Source organism: Sciurus vulgaris, assembly GCF_902686455.1.
Source record: "Sciurus vulgaris genome assembly, chromosome: 17".
Lineage (NCBI taxonomy): Eukaryota > Metazoa > Chordata > Mammalia > Rodentia > Sciuridae > Sciurus > Sciurus vulgaris.
In genome coordinates, this window is record NC_136478.1 from 60597884 (window position 1) to 60616138 (window position 18255).

At 47.7% G+C, this 18255-nt stretch overlaps 1 protein-coding gene across 2 annotated transcripts; it reads left to right on the plus strand.

Moving 5' to 3' along the window:
• The first annotated feature begins 362 nt into the window (after window positions 1–362).
• On the plus strand, window positions 363–3959 carry FGF21 (fibroblast growth factor 21). 2 transcript variants are annotated; one of them, XM_079118651.1, is made up of 4 exons: window positions 363–2241; window positions 2350–2731; window positions 2818–2921; window positions 3577–3959. In XM_079118651.1, exons 2-4 carry the CDS (start codon window positions 2497–2499, stop codon window positions 3862–3864), a joined length of 627 nt encoding a protein of 208 aa, XP_078974777.1. In that variant the 5' UTR covers window positions 363–2241; window positions 2350–2496; the 3' UTR covers window positions 3865–3959. The 2 variants fall into 2 exon arrangements, with proteins under 2 accessions (XP_078974777.1, XP_078974778.1); XM_079118652.1 differs by lacking the exon at window positions 363–2241 and having other exon boundaries at window positions 2312–2731.
• Window positions 3960–18255: the final 14296 nt, after the last annotated feature.

Here is an 18255-nt window from a genome sequence, read left to right on the forward strand (position 1 = left end):
GGAGCGATCTTAGTGCCTGCAGTAGCAGGTACGGAGGAGACTCCTGGAGTCTTAGTGGTGAGAGGTTGGGGATGGCCTCCTGGTCCGAAGGAGGAGGGCTATAAGGCCTGGGTTCCTGGGCTTTAGCAACCACAGTGTCCACTCACCTGAGGTCTTTGCAGTGGCAGGTCCACAGATGATCCACGTGGCCTTAGCGCGCAGTCCGAAAATGCAGCCCTCATCCGACTTCCCTGCAGCCCTCTGCTCCACGTGGCCTCCCTGGACAGGCAGCGAGGCTCGGGGTGGGGAGGAAGGAGAGAAGCAAGATTCGTGGGGCAGCAAGACGGCCCCACGCTGAGCAGCCTGCCTGAACCCGGGCTGCAGCTGCATCCTTGCGGGAAGAGGATCCCAGCTTCCAGGCTGGACCCCGGAGTTCCGTTTCGGCGAGTCCCCTACCCTGCGAGGGCTTATGGGTCTGCCCCCAGCATTTGCAAGCCCCGAGCCCGGCCACGCCCCAGCCTCTGGGGTCCCCGTGGGTGGGACTTCGGCCGCCCCCTGCCGCGTCCTCCCCAAGGGATGGAGAACCTGTTTGGCAGGCAACCACAGGAGCCAACGCAAAGCCTCCGCCCGCCCTCCCAGCCCAGGCGAGGGCCTCCAGCCAGAAACTGACCCCGAGCCGCCCAGGGTCCTGGATTCCCTTTCGCGACCCAACCACACAATTTGCACAGCCCCTGTCCCAGTCCCTCCTTTTGGGGAATTACAGGGCATGGCGACCCACCGCTGATTTCTAGAAGGACCCACCGTGAAGGCAACCTTTCCTGAAAGCTGAAAATCCGAGGGGGAAGAGGGCTTGTCTCCCGGGCCTCCACCACAGGCCCTGCATCTGGTGCCAGGGACAAAGGCTCTGAGCTCCTGGTCACCAGAACCCTTTTCTATTGTCCAAGGTCGATTTCCCAGCCCCACTGCCCTGGCCCTGGGCTCCCACCCTTGCCATTACACATGAATCCTGTTCAAAGACTCAGGCATTTGACTTGATTCACCAGAGATTTGACTATTATTTCTCAAGGCTGAAGGCTCCCAGGCTCTTCTCCCTCAGACCCAGGAATCCAGCCCCTGCACCCTAAGGGGTCCAGGAACTTACTCAGCCCCTCTTCCCTCCAGTCTGGCTTCTCCCTCTGGGGCCTGGCTTAGTAGATTCTCTCCATTCCCTCCCCCAGGCTATTTTGGTAGCACCTGCCTGGGCCCAGAGTAGCGGCTCTGGTGAAAGAAACACCAGGATTGCATCAGGACAGGCCACCCATGGGAGTGCAGGGCCTGATCATCAGAGCAGGGGTGCAGAGGGCAAACTTGGCCCACCGCCGAGCAAGACTTCTGCTAGGGACACTTCTTTCACCTGGCATCAGCTTTCCTGATGATTAAGGAAAGGGTCAGACCCCTCCCCACAAATACCCAGAGACCTAGAAATTCAAAAGGGACAAACAACAACAACAACAAAAAACTGCACTGAAAGTCAGGAAAGCAGTTTCCAGGATCCTTAGCCCCACCCCTCCCCTCAGACCCAGGGGTCCAGGCCCAGCCCTCTTCCCTCAGACCCAGGGGTCCAGGTCCAGCCCTCCTCCCTCAGACCCAGGGGTCCAGGCCTAGCCCTCCTCCCTCAGACCCAGGGGTCCAGGCCCAGCCTCCTCCCTCAGACCCAGGGGTCCAGGCCCAGCCTCCTCCCTCAGACCCAGGGGTCCAGGCCCAGCCTCCTCCCTCAGACCCAGGGGTCCAGGCCCAGCCTCCTCCCTCAGACCCAGGGGTCCAGGCCCAGCCTCCTCCCTCAGACCCAGGGGTCCAGGCCCAGCCTTCTCCCTCAGACTCAGGGGTCCAGGCCCAGCCCTCCTCCTTCAGGCCCAGGGGTCCAGGCCCAGCCTCCTCCCTCAGACTCAGGGGTCCAGGCCCAGCCCTCCTCCTTCAGGCCCAGAGGTCCAGGCCCAGCCCTCCTCCCTCAGACCCAGGGGTCCAGGCCCAGCCTCCTCCCTCAGACCCAGGGGTCCAGGCCCAGCCCTCCTCCCTCAGACCCAGAAGTTTGAGCACCAAGATCCTCCTTTCTGAAGACAAGGAATCTTAGCCCTTGGCCCCTTTCAACTAGTCCCAGTTGACCAGGTTTCCATTTTCCTCATCCCCAGACCCAGGGGTCCAGGCCCCCAGCTCAAAGGACCCCCCCCATTGCATCATCCATCCAGACTGCCCTGGCCACGGTGGAATTCTGACTCCTGCCAAGTGGGTCAAATATCATGTGTCGGGAGTGGGGAGGGCAAGTGGGCGGGTCTGTCTGTGTATAAATTCTGAAGCTTCTGCATCCATCCTGAGTCTTGGGTGTACTGTCAGCTGGGGATCCACGTGCAGGAGGACTCAAGCACTTGGGTGATCTGAGCCACCAGCGATCTGCTGTCCCGGACAAGCGCATCTGGATCTGATTGTGGACTACTCACTTCCTCAGACCCCGCACTCTGGACCCCACCTGAGGAACGATTGATGGACTGGGACAAGGCCAAGTTTGAGCACCCGGGACTGTGGGTCCTCGTGCTGGCTGTCCTTGTGCTGGGAGCCTGCCAGGCACACCCCATCCCTGACTCAAGCCCCCTTCTCCAATTTGGGGGCCAAGTCCGGCAGCGGTACCTCTACACAGACGATGCCCAGGAGACTGAGGCCCACCTAGAGATCAGGGCTGATGGCACAGTGGTAGGGGCCGCCCACCAAAGCCCAGAAAGTGAGTGTGGGGCCTGGGACCTGTGGTTCTGGGGCAGTGGGGCCTGGGAGAGGCAGCTCCGAGGATCTGACTACTTTGTCCCCCAGGTCTCTTGGAGCTGAAAGCCTTGAAGCCAGGAGTCATTCAAATCTTGGGGGTCAAAACATCCAGGTTCCTGTGCCAGAGGCCAGACGGGGTGCTGTATGGATCGGTGAGTTTTCCGGACTCTGCTTTTGCAAACCAAACTTCATGGAATAATTTTCACGGTCTGGGCCCCCATTCTTGCACACTTGACCCAGGCTGGCCTCCGTCCCATGCATTCTGCACTGACAACCTCACTGCGACCCCTGTAGGCTGAAACAGTTGTTACCAATGCTTGTAAAATGAGGAAACTGAGGCCCAGGCAGGGTCACCACTGGCTTTATGTCATCACACGTGAATGGCAGAATGGCCTGAGAGGCTGTCTCAGAACTGTAACCCCTGCTCCCTGCCATGCGGCTCCTGCATGCCTCACTCATCCTGAACACGGGGCCATTCCAGGAACCCGTGGCCCACAAGTGAACATGACCTTTAGGCAGTACCCAGACCCCCTGCATGGCCTTAGAAAGCCATGACTGGTACCTGGCTGGAATGTTCTCTGTGAAGTAAGAACAGGGAGGTGGGCTCTGCAGGACTGCCCTGGGGGAAAGGAGGGATCTGCTTGTGGTGTTGTGTTTCCTAAAAGGGACTGGGGACTTGGACCCCTGGGTCCCTGGGTCTGAGGAAGGACATCTGGGGCCTGAGCCTGTGGGTCTGAGAGAAGAGGGCTGGGGCCTGGGCTCCTGAGTGGAAACTCAGGTCTCTGAACCCTGTTCTCTGTCCCTCAGCTCCACTTTGACCCTGAGGCCTGTAGCTTCCGGGAGCTGCTTCTGGAGGATGGATACAATGTTTACCAGTCAGAATCCCATGGCCTCCCACTGCGCCTGCCCCCCAACTCACCATTCAGGGATCCAGCGCCACGGGGACCAGCCCGCTTCCTTCCACTGCCAGGCCTGCCCCCAGCAGCCCTGGAACCGCCAGGGATCCTGGTCCCTGAGCCCCCTGATGTGGGCTCCTCCGACCCGCTCAGCATGGTGGGGCCTGTGCAGGGCCGAAGCCCCAGTTATGCTTCCTGAAGCCACGGGTCTTTAATTTTGGGGTCCCCCTCTTATTTATTGGGGTATTTATCTTATTTATTTATTTTTTATTTGGGATAATAAAGAGTCTGACAGAGGAGTATCTAATGAGAATGTGTGTTTGTTAGAGGAAATGGGATCTGCTTCTTGTCTCTGTTGACCCTGAGACCACTCCACATATCTCTCCCCATTGCCTTACGTTCCCACTCTACTTCTGGTCCTCATTTTTCTGTTCTGGCAAGGTGTCCCCAGGGTCTCCAGGACTATTCCTACTCTTTGACAGGACAAGACTTCTTATCCACCTCTGACCCCATCCTTGTTAGCATTATGGAACTAATTCTCTGAGGTACCACAATAATAAGGGAGCTCAAAAAAACATTGCATTGCAGTCCCATAGCCTCAGGGGTAATGTAGTTGTTTGGGATCCTTGGAAGTAGGAATGGAGAGATTCTTTGTCCTCAGGGCTGAAGGGGGCAAGGACTCCTGGGATCTTGGGGGGGTACATTTGCTGCTAGGATACTGGAGTCCTGAGGGATCAGTGAGCTGGTCATCTAGACATCCAGGTCACAGAGGAAGGTGGAATAGGGACCTAGACACAGTGATCTGAAGGAGAAGGGGCTGGAGACTGGGAGTCCAAGGTCTCAGGAAAAGGATCAGAATTCTTCCACTCAGGTACTTGAGGACTTTGGAGTGTAGCGAACCCCAGAAAGAAGGTTACCTAGTCTCCCTTCCCTCCTACAGTCTAGATCTTCTTGCTCTTCAGGTCATTTCCAGGCTAGGGAGGATGTGAGGAAAAGGTGCTAGACTACAGCTGTCAGGGTCACAGGCCATCCCGGCCTGGGTCTCAGGTGTCTGGCAGACCCCGGCCTCATGGAAGTGGCAGTTTGGGGCTCTTTACCCTAACTCCAAGGCTCAAGTGACGGAATATTGCTGTCAAGTGACAAATAGTACCTGAGGGTCTCAGATGGGACCCAACACTCAGAAGCAAGTCAACATCTGGTAGAAAATGCAGTTTTCCGTCTGGTGGAACGAGGCTGGCTCCATCAAGGGAAACAGACAGAACTGTGAAAGCCACACAGCTCCTGGGAAGGAATGATTCAGATCCCAAGATGACTCACATGAGGTGTGGGCTCCTCATCAGAAGAGATCCCTTACTTTTGTCAAGAAAAGAAGTCACTCTGGAGTGGTAAGGAGCTGAAAGAAGCACAGGTCATGGTCCTGTCCACCTTCCCACCCACACACCATGCCTGGGTAGAGGCTCGGAGAGCAGAGGCCAGAGGCCAAGGAGGAGGGACTGGAGAAAGGGACTGTGTAACTGAGACCCACAGAGAAGGGGGACAGTGTTAGCACAAAAGACCGGGCAGGACACAAACCTCATGAATCATCTCAACTGTTTATTCAGGAACAAAGTCTCACACAGAACAGGGGTTGTAGTGATGAAATGTCACCGGTGGACCCACTTCCCTAGTGGAAAATGAGCCACTGCACAAAGGGACTGGGTTTATATAGGTTATCGTGAGGGGTGGGCTAGCGAGCATATCAGTTTTCTTGGGTGCTCAGGAATTCGGGGTTTGTTCTAGTAATCAATGAATTGTCAGTTTGAGGGCCTGGGAATTTAACCTTCCAGGTTGAGGGTCTGCAGACAGCACCTGGAGAGGCTCTGCTTTCGAAGGGGATTAGTGCCCTCTGGGGACTGTCACTTCAGGGGTGGTAACTCCCCCCCCCCCATCTGCAGTGCATCTGGACACCCTTCATCTCGGGAGATGGAGGCCATCAGCGCAGGGCCCTCTTTTCACTCCTTTCCCAGGCCACATTTCCTCAGGGATTTTTCATTTTCCATAGCTAATAGACAGAGGCAGAGAGAGAGAGAGAGAGACCCCAACCCAGAGAGGGAAGAACAGAGACCCCAAGACAGCAGCAGACAGAGTCCAGGAGAGGGCAGCCAGGACAGCACTGGGCCCGGGGCTCCGTATCCCAGGATCTGGGACTGCTGGGCCTCCTTTCCAGCAGGAGGAGACCTCTTCTCCCATCCGGGCACATTCATCCCCTCTTGCCTGGAGAGCTCTGCTTGCACTTCCCACCACTTCCAGACCTACACCCCTTTCAACTCCCAGCAGGTTTCACAGAATGAGATGCAGTGATGGGTGAGGGACAAGCTGGCAGCAAACGCTCCGCAAGATCTTATGTGTTGCTACTGAGAGGAAACCACCTGGGAAGGATGGTAACCTGGGGTGGGTCATCATCGCCTGGAAATGTGTTAGAAATGCACATGCCGGGCCTATTGTATCAAAAATTCTGAGCCAGGTGCCAGGGCACACACCTGTAATCCCAGCAGCTTGGGAGGCTGAGGCAGGAGGATCACGGGTTTAAAGCCAGCCTCAGCAACTTAGGAAGGCCCTAAGCAACTCAGAGAGACCCTGTCTCCAAATAAAATATTTAAGTACCCCTGAGTTCAATCCCCAGTACAAAAAAAAAAAAAGTTAAAAATGGTAAATTTAATGTAGTGGCAACTTTCCTGTAGTAAAAAATTAATCAATTAATTGAAAAATCCCAAACCTCTCAGTTGCTGGGCTCAGTCACCTGTTGTTTTCAGAAATCCTCTGGGTTCTGACACATTGTGCGTTTGAGATTCGTCCTTGTCAGGGAATGATCACCAAACCTGAGCCTCCATCTGTCCAGTGTCTCGGTTGCGGCCTCTGCCGGTCCATCCTCCTCTCTGCCTGTCTGTCAGACTTCAGCACTGCATGCCTGCCTTCCTCAGCCTCCCTCTCCTCCCATCCTCCGGGTCCTGCTCCTTGTCTCTAAGGAAGTCAAGCCACGTGCAGACCGCCCTCCCCTTCAGCAGGCTTGGTATCCCCGTAATTTCCCAGGGGATTCCAGGCCCTCTCCCAATTATTAGGCTGCCCCCAAAGCCCCATCCCCACAGATTCCCCCAGCTTCTTGTGTCTTGTGCCATCCCCTCCACTTTGGCCCAGCTGGCCAAGTGATTGTCCTTGCCCCATTGCGACCTGGTGCAGGTGGAGGGTCTGACAGGCTCCTTGGTGCCATCATGGAGGTGGACAGACGGCCCCAGAAACAGGTAGGATAAAGTTACTGCAACTGAGAAAGGTGCGCGTCTTGGTGCTCAAGGAGAAAGGTAGGAGAGAAAGCAGATTGCCACTTCACCTCTGGAGCAAACTGGGCTGGGGACCCCGGAGGAGCAGCAGGGAACTGCCTGGGAAATGACAATAGTGGGTGCCACTTGTTGGTACTGATTATGTGCCAGGATTCTGTGCCCTTTAACCGTGTTCAATCTTTTAACTCTGCCACCACCTATGGAGCAGGTTCTCATTAGATACCCATTTTCCAGATGAGGAAACTGAGGCAGAGAGGTTACCTGGCTGCCCCAGATTCAGCAGGTGGTTAGGGGCAGAGATGAGTGATCTCACCTGTGCCTCGTGGGTGCACACCTGTTTATGTCTCCCTCCACATGGCCTTCTCTGTGTCTGTGACTCAGTGCTTAAACTTCCCTCTTTTTATAAGGAAACACGTCATAAAGGATTGGGGGTAGCCCAACTCTGATAGGACCTCACTCGAATTTCACTGCATCTGCAAAGAACCTCTTTCCAAATAAGGTCCCATTCTTAGGCTCCAGAGGAGCATGAGGTTTGGGGGGACACTACCTAACCCAGTGTACCCCTGAGTGCATAGAGGGTGCTCTGCCCCCAATTCCCCTCCAACCAATGAACTGTCTGATCAGGAGGGGGCCCTCTGCAGGGAGTGGAGCTGGCCCTGACTGCCTGACCCGTCCATATTCTGTTCATAAAGGTCACTCTTCACTGCTGCTCTCTGGTGACACAACCTCTCAGCAGACACATTTCTTTTTTTTTTTTTTTCTTTTTATATGTATTTTATTTTATTTTTTTAATTTATTTTTATTGTAAACAAATGGGATACATGTTGTTTCTGTTTGTACATGGAGTAACAGCATACCATTTGCATATTCATAAATTTACATAGAGTAATGATCTTTGATTCATTCCATTATTTTTTTTCCTTCTCCCCCACCTCTCCCACCTCTTTTCCCTTTATACAGTCCCTCCTTCCTCCATTCTTGTCCCACTCCCACCCCCCTTTAAGTGTCATCATCTGCTTATCAGTGAGATCATTCCTCTTTTCGATTTCTGAAAATTGGCTTATCTCACTTAACATGATATTCTCCAATTTCATCCATTTGCCTGCAAATGCCATAATTTTATTATTCTTTATAGCTGAGTAATATTCCATTGTATATATATATACCACAGTTTCTTTATCCATTCATCAATTAAAGGGCATCTAGGTTGGTTCCATAGTCTGGCTATTGTGAATTGAGCCGCTATGAACATTGATGTGGCTGTATCTCTGTAGTGTGCTGATTTGAAGTCCTTTGGGTATAGGCCGAGGAGTGGGATAGCTGGGTCAAATGGTAGGTCCATTCCAAGTTTTCTAAGGAATCTCCACACTGCTTTCCAGAGTGGCTGCACTAATTTGCAGTCCCACCAGCAATGTATGAGTGTACCTTTCTCCCCACATTCTCGCCAACACCTATTGTTGCTTGTGTTCTTGATAATCGCCATTCTAATTGGGGTGAGATGGAATCTTAGTGTAGTTTTGATTTGCATTTCTCTTATTACTAAAGATGTTGAACATTTTTTCATATATCTGTTGATTGCTTGTACATCTTCATCTGTGAAGTGTCTGTTCATTTCCTTAGCCCATTTGTTGATTGGATTATTTGTATTCTTGGTGTAGGTGTTTTTTGAGTTCTTTATATATTCTGGAAATTAGTGTTCTATCTGAAGTATGAGTGGCAAAGATATTCTCCCACTCTGTAGGCTCTCTCTTCGCATTGCTGATAGTTTCCTTTGCTGAGAGAAAGCTATTTAGTTTGAATCTATCCCAGTTATTGATTCTTGCTTTTATTTCTTGTGCTATGGGAGTCCTGTTAAGGAAGTCTGATCCTAAGCCAAAAAGTTGAAGATTTGGACCTACTTTTTCTTCTATAAGATGCAGGGTCTCTGGTCTGATTTCAAGGTCCTTGATCCATTGTGAGTTGAGTTTTGTGCAGGGTGAGAGATAGGGGTTTAGTTTCATTCTGTTGCACATGGATTTCCAGTTTTCCCAGCACCATTTGTTGAAGAGGCTATCTTTTCTCCATTGCATATTTTTGGCACCTTTGTCTAGTATGAGAAAATTGTATTTATTTGGGTTTGTGTCCGTGTCCTCTATTCTGTACCACTGATCTACCTGTCTATTTTGGTGCCAATACCATGCTGTTTTTGTTACCATTGCTTTGTAGTATAGCTGAAGTTCTGGTATTGCGATACTCCCTGTTTCATTCTTCCTGCTAAGGATTGCTTTAGCTATTCTGGGTTTCTTATTCTTCCAGATGAATTTTATGATTGCTTGCTCTATTTCTGTGAGGTACGTCATTGGGAATTTAATTGGAATTGCATTGAATCTGTATAGCACTTTTGGTAGTATGGCCAATATTAATTTTGCCTATCCAAGAACATGGGAGATCTTTCCATCTTCTAAGGTGTTCCTCAATTTCTTTCTTCAATGTTTTGTAGTTTTCATTGTAGAGATCTTTTACCTCTTTGGTTAGATTGATACCCAAGTATTTTATTTTTTTTTGAAGCTATTGCAAATGGAGTTGTTTTCCTCATTTCCCTTTCAGCTGTTTCATCACTTGTGTATAAAAATGCTATAGATTTATGCGTGTTGATTTTATAGCCTGCTACTTTGCTGAATTCATTGATGAGGTCTAGAAGTTTTCTGGACGAGGTTTTTGGATCCTCTAAATATAGAATCATGTCATCCGCAAATAGTGACAGCTTAAGTTCCTCTTTTCCTATTTGTATCCCTTTAATTTCTTTAGTCTGCCTAATTGTTCTGGCTAGAGTTTCGAGGACAATGTTGAATAGAAGTGGTGAAAGAGGACATCCCTGTCTTATTCCTGTTTTTAAAGGGAATGGTTTCAGTTTTTCTCCATTTAGAATGATATTGGCCATGGGCTTAGCATAAATAGCCTTTACAATGTTCAGGTATGTTCCTACTATCCCTATTTTTTCTAGTGTTTTCAGCATGAAGGGGTGTTGTATATTGTCAAATACTTCTTCTGCATCAATTGAAATAACCATATGATTCTTATCCTTAAGTCTATTGACATGATGGATTATGTTTATTGATTTATGGATGCTAAACCATCCTTGCATTCCAGGAATGAACCCCACTTGATCGTGGTGCACAATTTTCTTAATACGTTTTTGGATACGGTTTGCCAATATTTTGTTAAGGATCTTAGCATCTATATTCATCAAGGATATTGGTCTAAAATTTTCTTTCCTTGATGTGTCTTTTCCTGGTTTGGGTATGAGGGTGATATTAGCTTCATAGAATGAGTTCGGTAGGGTACCCTCCTTTTCTATTTCCTCGAATACTTTGAGAAGTATTGGAATGAGTTCTTCTTTGAAGGTCTTGTAGAACTCGACTGAGAATCTGTCTGGTCCTGGGCTTTTCTTGGATGGTAGATTTTTAATGGCTTCTTCTATTTCATTGCTTGATATTGATCTGTTTAAATCGTGTATGTCCTCCTGGTTCAGTTTGGGAGGAGCGTATGTCTCTAGAAATTTGTCAATGTCTTCAGTACTTTCTATTTTGTTGGAATACAGATTTTCAAAGTAGCTTCTCATTATGTTCTGTATCTCAGTGGTGTCTGTTGTGATAATTCCTTTTGCATCATGTATTTTAGTAATTTTTTGAGTCTTCTCTCTCCTTTGTTAGTGTGGCTAAGGGTTTATCTATTTTGTTTACTTTCTCAAAGAACCAACTTTTTGTTATGTCAATTTTTTGAATAGTTTCTTTTGTTTCAATTTCATTGATTTCAGCTCTGATTTTAATTATTTCCTGTCTTCTACTACTTTTGCTGTTATTCTGTTCTTCTTTTTCTAGGGCTTTGAGCTGTAATGTTAGGTCATTTAATTGTTGACTTTTCATTCTTTTCTGGAATGCGCTCCATGCAATGAGTTTTCCTCTTAGTACCACTTTCATAGTGTCCCAGAGATTTTGATATGTTGTATCATCATTCTCATTGACCTCTAAGAATTTTTTAATCTCCTCCCTGATGTTTTTTGTTATCCATGTTTCATTCAATAGCATATTATTTAGTCTCCAAGTGTTGGAGTAATTTCCTTTTTTTACTTTGTCATTGATTTCTACTCTCAGTCCATTATGATCTGATAGAACACAAGGCAGTATCTCTATTTTTTTGCATTTCCTAAGGGCTGCTTTGTGGCATAACATATGGTCTATTTTCAAGAAGGTTCCATGTGCTGCTGAGAAGAAAGTGTATCCGCTCATTGATGGATGGAATATTCTATATATGTCTATTAAGTCTAGGTTATTGATTGTGTTATTGAGTTCTATGGTTTCTTTGGTTGGATTTTGTTTAGAAGATCTATCTAGTGGTGACAGCGGTGCATTAAAGTCGCCCAGAATTATTGTGTTGTGGTCTATGTGATTCTTGAAATTGAGAAGGATTTGTTTGATGTACATGGATGCACCATTGTTTGGGGCATAAATATTTACTATCGTTATGTCTTCCTGTCTTATGGTTCCCTTAAGCAGTATGAAATGTCCTTCTTTATCCCTTCTGACTAACTTTGGCTTGAAGTCCACTTTATCTGATATAAGGATGGAAACCCCCACTTTTTTACTGGGTCCATGTGCATGGTAGGTTTTTTCCCCATCCTTTCACCTTTAGTCTGTGGATGTCTTTTTCTATGAGATGAGTCTCTTGCAGGCAGCATATTGTTGGGTCTTTCTTTTTAATCCATTCTGCCAGTCTATGTCTTTTGATTGATGAGTTTAGGCCATTAACATTCAGGGTTATTATTGAGATATGATTTGTATTCCCAGTCATTTGGCTTATTTTTGTTTTTTAAGTTGGCTTGGTTTCTCCTTTGAGTGGTTTTTCTCTAAGGTAGTTCCTCCCTTTGCTGACCTCCATTTTTGTTTTTCATTTCCTCCTCATGGAATATTTTGTTGAGAACATTCTGTAGTACAGGCTTTCTATTTGTAAATTCTTTTAACTTTTGTTTATCATGGAAGGATTTTCTTTCATCTTCAAATCTGAAGGTTAGTTTGGCTGGGTATAGGATTCTTGGTTGGCAACCATGTTCTTTCAGAGCTTGAAATATGTTGGTCCAGGCCCTTCTAGATTTTAGAGTCTGGGTTGAGAAGTCTGCTGCTATCCGTATTGGTCTCCCCCCATATGTAATTTGATGCTTTTCTCTCGCAGCCTTCAAAATCCTATCTTTATTTTGAATGTTAGGCATTTTCATTATAATGTGCCTTGGTGTGGATCTGTTGTGATTCTGTGCAATTGGTGTTCTGTAAGCCTCTTGTATCTGATTTTCCATTTCATTCTTCAGGTTTGGGAAATGTTCTGATATTATTTCATTGAATAGGTTGTTCATTCCTTTGGTTTGTATCTCTGTGCCTTCCTCAATCCCAATAATTCTTAAATTTGGTCTTTTCATGATGTCCCATAGTTCTTGGAGATTCTGTTCATGATTTCTTGCCATCTTCTCTGTTTGGGTGACTTTATTTTCAAGATTAAATATTTTGTCTTCATTGTCTGAGGTTCTGTCTTCCAAGTTGTCTAGTCTGTTGGTGATGCTTTCCATTGAGTTTTTTATTTGGTTTATTGTCTCCTTCATTTCAAGGATTTCCATTTTTTTTTTTTTTTGAGAATCTCTATTTCTTTGTTGAAATGATCTTTTGCTTCCTGCAGGTGCTCTTTCAGCTTATTGGTATTATCATTCATTGCCTGCAATTGCTCTCTTATCTCATCCTTTGCTTCACGAATCATCTTAATCATGTATAATCTGAAGTCCTTTTCTGACATTTCTTCTAACATACTGTCATTGGATTCTATTACTATAGAATCTAGATTTGCTTGGATCATTTTCTTCCCTTGTTTTTTCATGTTGTTCATGTATCTTCCCCTCTAGCGCTGCAGATCTGGGGTATTGCAGATTTCCCCCTATAGGCTTATAGTGGCCCTATAGGTGTCCAAAACCCTTTCTTTAAGGGGAGATCAATATTAGCAGTGCCCAAACCAGATACTATGCAATCCTAGACCAAATAGCACCTATGGGGACAATAGCATCATGTAAATAAGGGAGAAAGCAACTCTGAGGGAACAGGTAAACAGAAGGAAAAGAAAGCAAGAAACGTAAAGAAATAAAAACTTAAATATTTTTTTAAAAAAGGAGAAAAAAGAAAATCTACTGTATAATAGTCATATGCTAATGAAACCTCCCAGTGTTCAGTAGCCTGATATATGAGAGGTACCTGACAATGAGCTTCAAGCCTCCAGCAGGCGTCTCAGGATGGGATTTGCCCCACCCAAAGATCAGAGCTATGGCTTCCAGGATTATCCAAGATGGCTGCTCTGGCTTCCAAATGTGTTGGCAAATGGGGAGCTGCAGCTCAGGGGTGGACGTGGTCAGCTGGAGGTCCTGGAGACAGGATGCAGTTCATCCGGCAGTGGTCCTGGAGGTCGGGTGTGTTTGGTGTGGTTGTGGGATCCAGGATGCCGGGTGCAATCAGTTGGTCTGGGTTCCCGGTGATAGGGCACAGTCAGTTGGTCTGGGGGTCCTGGCGGCAGGGAGCAGTCAGTTGATGTGAGGGCCCCAGAGGCAGGGAGTGATCGGTTGGGCTGAGGGATCCTGGAGACGGGACTCGGTCAGTCGGGCCTGGGGTCCTACAGGGCCTGGGCTGTTGTCTCAAAATGGCGGCAGCCACGTGTAATCAAACCTGCAGGTACTAACAGTGAACTTCCAGGCAACAGCAGGCAGCTGGTTCTCCACTGGCGGTCTGCAGTCAATCTGCTGGCAGCTGTCGGACAATCGGGAGGTGAACCTCGAGCGTTGGGTGATGGATAGGGGTAAGGCAGGCGATGGACAGGCGAGAGGCAGGCAAATGGCGGATGACAGACACCTGACAGTGAGCAATCTGCTCTCAAAAAAGGTGTCGATATGCTGGCAGATTGCAGGTGATCACAGCAGACAAATGGGGTAAAGAGCAGGGGATCGATAAGCAGCAAAAACTGCCTCACCGAGAAACAGATATCCTCTGCTTGAATCCAGCATTGTGGAGCGACAAGGAACGCAGCCTCCCTCTAGACCACCATCTTGGATGAGCAGACACATTTCTAATATTCGCTGGTGAGGTCCATCTCCTCTGTTCCTCCCCACCCCTACCTGAACCTTCTATCTCCTTCACCCCTGAGTTCCTGCCACGATCTATTTGGTTTTTGCTTCTATTCATTTCCACAAGTGCTTCCTCAAGTGTTCTGAGATCCCCGAAGACCCAAACCACGCCAGCATCTTCCAGCTTGGCCAAGGCCCCTGGCACTCACCTGCCAATCAGAGTTCCCACAAGTTGTGCCGGCAGTTCCTAAGTGCTGTGCCTGAGGGCGGCCTCTGTCCAGGTGTGAGGACATGTGGGAACCTAAAGTGTTCACAGGCCTGGTGCTCACTTCCTTTTCTTCCCACACAGCTGTTCTGCCTTTACGGATAGTGGCTTGGTCCTACTGACTTAAATTGCAAGGTTTGGGGTACCCTAGTACATTTTGTGTTGCTATAACAATATACTAAACCTGGATAGTTTGTAAAGAAAAGAAGCTTATTTAGCTCACAGTTTTGGAGGCTCAAAATCCAAAATGGAGCTGCTACATCTATTCGGCCTCTGGCAAGGGCCCTCTTGGCTCATTACAACATGGTGGAGATATGGAAAGAACTGTGTGCGAACAGGGGAAAGCATGTAGCTTGGCCTTGCTTTATAGCAATCTGCTCTCACGAGAGCAAACCTAGTCCTACAAGAATGCATGAACCCCTTCCAAGAGTGGTGGCCCATGACCCTGTCACCTTCCACTGAGCCTCACCTCATAAAGATCCAGCACCTCCCCAACATGGTCACACTGGAACCAAGCTCCCAGCACACTGATCTGTGGGACAGTCAACCCATAGCCAAACCCGAGGAGTGGGGATACCGTCAGCTGGTTTTGTACATGTGGTTTGTGAGCTTATGCTATCCCGATTGCTCCTCCTGATGGGTTTTGGGCTGGCAGCAGGATTTAGGAAGATCAAAAAAACCATGTGGCCCAACTGGAATCTAACAACAAGGAAACATCAAACAAACTGCAATTGAAGGATCTTCTGCTAAATAACTGACCCGGACTCTTCAAAAATGCCAACGTTTTCAGGCATGGTGGCACACACCTCTAATCCCAGTAACTCAGGGGGCTGAGGCAGGAGGACCGGGAGTTCAAAGCCAGCCTCAGCCACTTAGCAAAGCCCTAAGCAACTTAGCAAGACCTTGTCTCTAAACAAAATATTAAAAAGCCCGGGAACGCGGTCAGTGGTTAGACAGCCCTGGGTGCAATCCTCAGTACAAAAGTGAAAAAAGTTTTGGTTTGGGATGAAGATAATTCTCTGCCTATGGATGGTGGAGACGGTTGCGCAATACTCACAAACTGCAGGCCACCCTACGTTAGAGTGGCGAATGTTGTGTTAGGTGAATTTTACCAAAATTACAGAAAACCAACCTGCATGAAGGAAAATACCAAGGAGGTTTTGCTGTTTCTGTCTGGGCTCTAGATAAAGGAAAAATAATTCTCCATGGAAGACCAGCCTCCCGTGGAACTGGGGTCTGAAATCAGATGGGGTGGTCAACCCCAAACTGGGAAATAAACATGACGTTCCTGGGCTCTGGCCAAAGCAAAGGCCAGGCATGTCTGAGGAGCCATCTCTCAATTACGGTTCTACAGAAGACTTGAATGAGCTCATGACCTAAGGTCATGAAATATACCAGGAGCCCAGGTACATGGCAAGTCACTGCAGAGGCACTGATTGACCAACGGGCTGCACAGCCTCAGCCTAACCTGTCCCTAATAACTTCAGATTGTAGAACTGTCAAAGAAAAACAATTATGGCAATACTTTTTAACTTATGACCAAATTCACATAACACAAGTTAACTATCTTAACCATTTCTTTATTTTCCCCCCTTGGTACTGGGGGTTGAACCTAGGGGTGCTTTGCCACTGAGCCACATGCCCAGCCCTTTTTATTTTGAGACAAGTCCCACTAAATTTCTTTGGGTGTCACTAGTTTTCTGAGGCTGGCCTGCGACTTGTGATCCTCCTACATCAGCCTCCAGAGTCCCTGGGAATACAGGCATGGCACCTGTATGGTTTAATAGCATTGAGTCTATCCACATTGCTGTGCAATCAATCTCCAGCATTTCTTTTTTTTTATCTTGCAAGATAGAAACTCTGTCCCCACTAAACACCAGCTCCAAATTTCCCCTTCCCCTCAATCCTGGTAGGTTTTCCTAACACCATTTGTTGGAAAGATTATGATGAAATCTTTTGGTGTCTGATGAGCTTTTGTTTATGTATAAGAAAATTCACAACTATTTGGTTTTTTGTTAATGATCAATTAATTTTTAAACTATTAACTTTCCTTTAAACATTTACCACCAAGCACTAGCTAAAAATAGCAAGTCACTGATTTCACAATTTTAGATTTTTTCCAAACATTTGAACATGGATTGCAAATTTAATGTGAATTTATCACAAGTCTGGTAAGAGATTCCCTTAAGTATCCTGAATAGAAGAAACACAGCTAATCCCGTCCCCACCACATTCCTCCAGCCTGAAAGTTATATTCCCACCAGAGCGGTAATGACCAGTTGATCTGATTCCTTCCATTAAACCCGTGACCAAAGGGCAGGTGTCATGACCGATAGTCTTCACTGCTTCTACCAGGTGAGACTGGACTGTTTGGAGATTGGAAATCCAGGCCTGGAACATGAGTCCTGAGATCTTGTCGTGAATGTCTGTGTCCCCTGCAGGGATTTGTGTGTTGAAATCCTGACCCTCAGTGGGATGATATTAGGAGGAGGAGCCTTGGGGAGGGGGTCAGGTCATGCAGGTGCAGTCCTAATGGGATGAGTGACTTAGTGTCCCCAGCCCCTTCCACCACATAAGAACACAATAAGAAGGTGCCATCTGTACCAACTCAGAAGCAGCCCTTACCAGACAATGAATCTGCCGCTACCTTGATCTTGGATTCTCTGGCCTCCAAGACTCAGAGAAATGAATGTTTGTCCTGTAAGTCATACGGTCTTTAGTAGGTTGGTTTGTTTCCTAGTACTAGGGATTGAACCAGGGGCATTCTACCACTGAGCTATATCCCAAGCCCTTTTTATTTTTTGTTTTAAGACCGAGTCTGGATAAATTGCTAAGACTGGCCTCAAACTTGCTATCCTCCAAACTCAGCCTCTGTTGTTGCTTGGGATTATAGGCATGCGTCACCTGTTGCAGTTTCATTATGAACATTAGAACACTGTAAATGGACACAGGCCATTCCTTCTAAGTCAATTCTCACCAAACCCAAGTTCCAGGACAAGCTCCATGTTATCCTAGGACCTCGTCAGGTTGCCAGTTGGAAATTCCTTTTGATGATCCTGATTTCCTTCCCATCACTGCCCTCTTAGAGTGCCTTATTTTTTAAAATTTTTATTTCTTTTTTGGTACCAGGAATTGGACCCAGGAGCACTTTACCACTGAGCTATATCCCCAGTTCTTTTTATTTTTTTATTTAGAGACAGGGTCTATGCTAAATTGCTTAGGGCCTCACTAAGTTGCTGAGGCTGGCTTTGAACTTGCAATCTTCCTGCCTCAGCCTCCCAAGCTGCTGGGATTACGGGTGTGTGCCTGGTACAGGGCCTTATCTTTACAGTTCAGCCTGGAAAACCTTTCATAGGCTGGGAGATGAGATTACTCAGCAGCTATTTGCTTTGAGACGTAATCTGATAAACAAGCAGGAAATCTGTCAGACCTTGGAGTAAGCCCAATTTCTCAATTTTTCTCTTGTTCTGGTGAGGTTGTGTGGTTGTGGTTTTGTTTTGATTACTGGGGATTGAACCCAGGGGCACTCTATCACTGAGCTACATCCCCAGCCCTTTTTTTTTTTTTTTTTTTTTCCTGAAACAGGGTCTAAGTTGCCCAGACTGGCCTTGAATTTGCCATCCTCCTGCCTCAGCCTCCTGAGTGGATGGGATTATAGGTGTGTGCGTGGCCGGTTATCTTTTCAGCATGAAGCTCCCCCTCCAGGTCTGTATCCTCTGGACAGCAGGCATGAGTAGCAGCGGCCTTTGGGGAGGGGGCGGCAGGAGGAGGGGACTCCAGGACTCTTCATCAGCTCCAGCTCCTGAGTGCATCTCCGAGTGTTCTCCCACAGAACCACAGCGTGGTCACCGTCGGGAAGGTGACCCCGACACGTCACTACCCTGG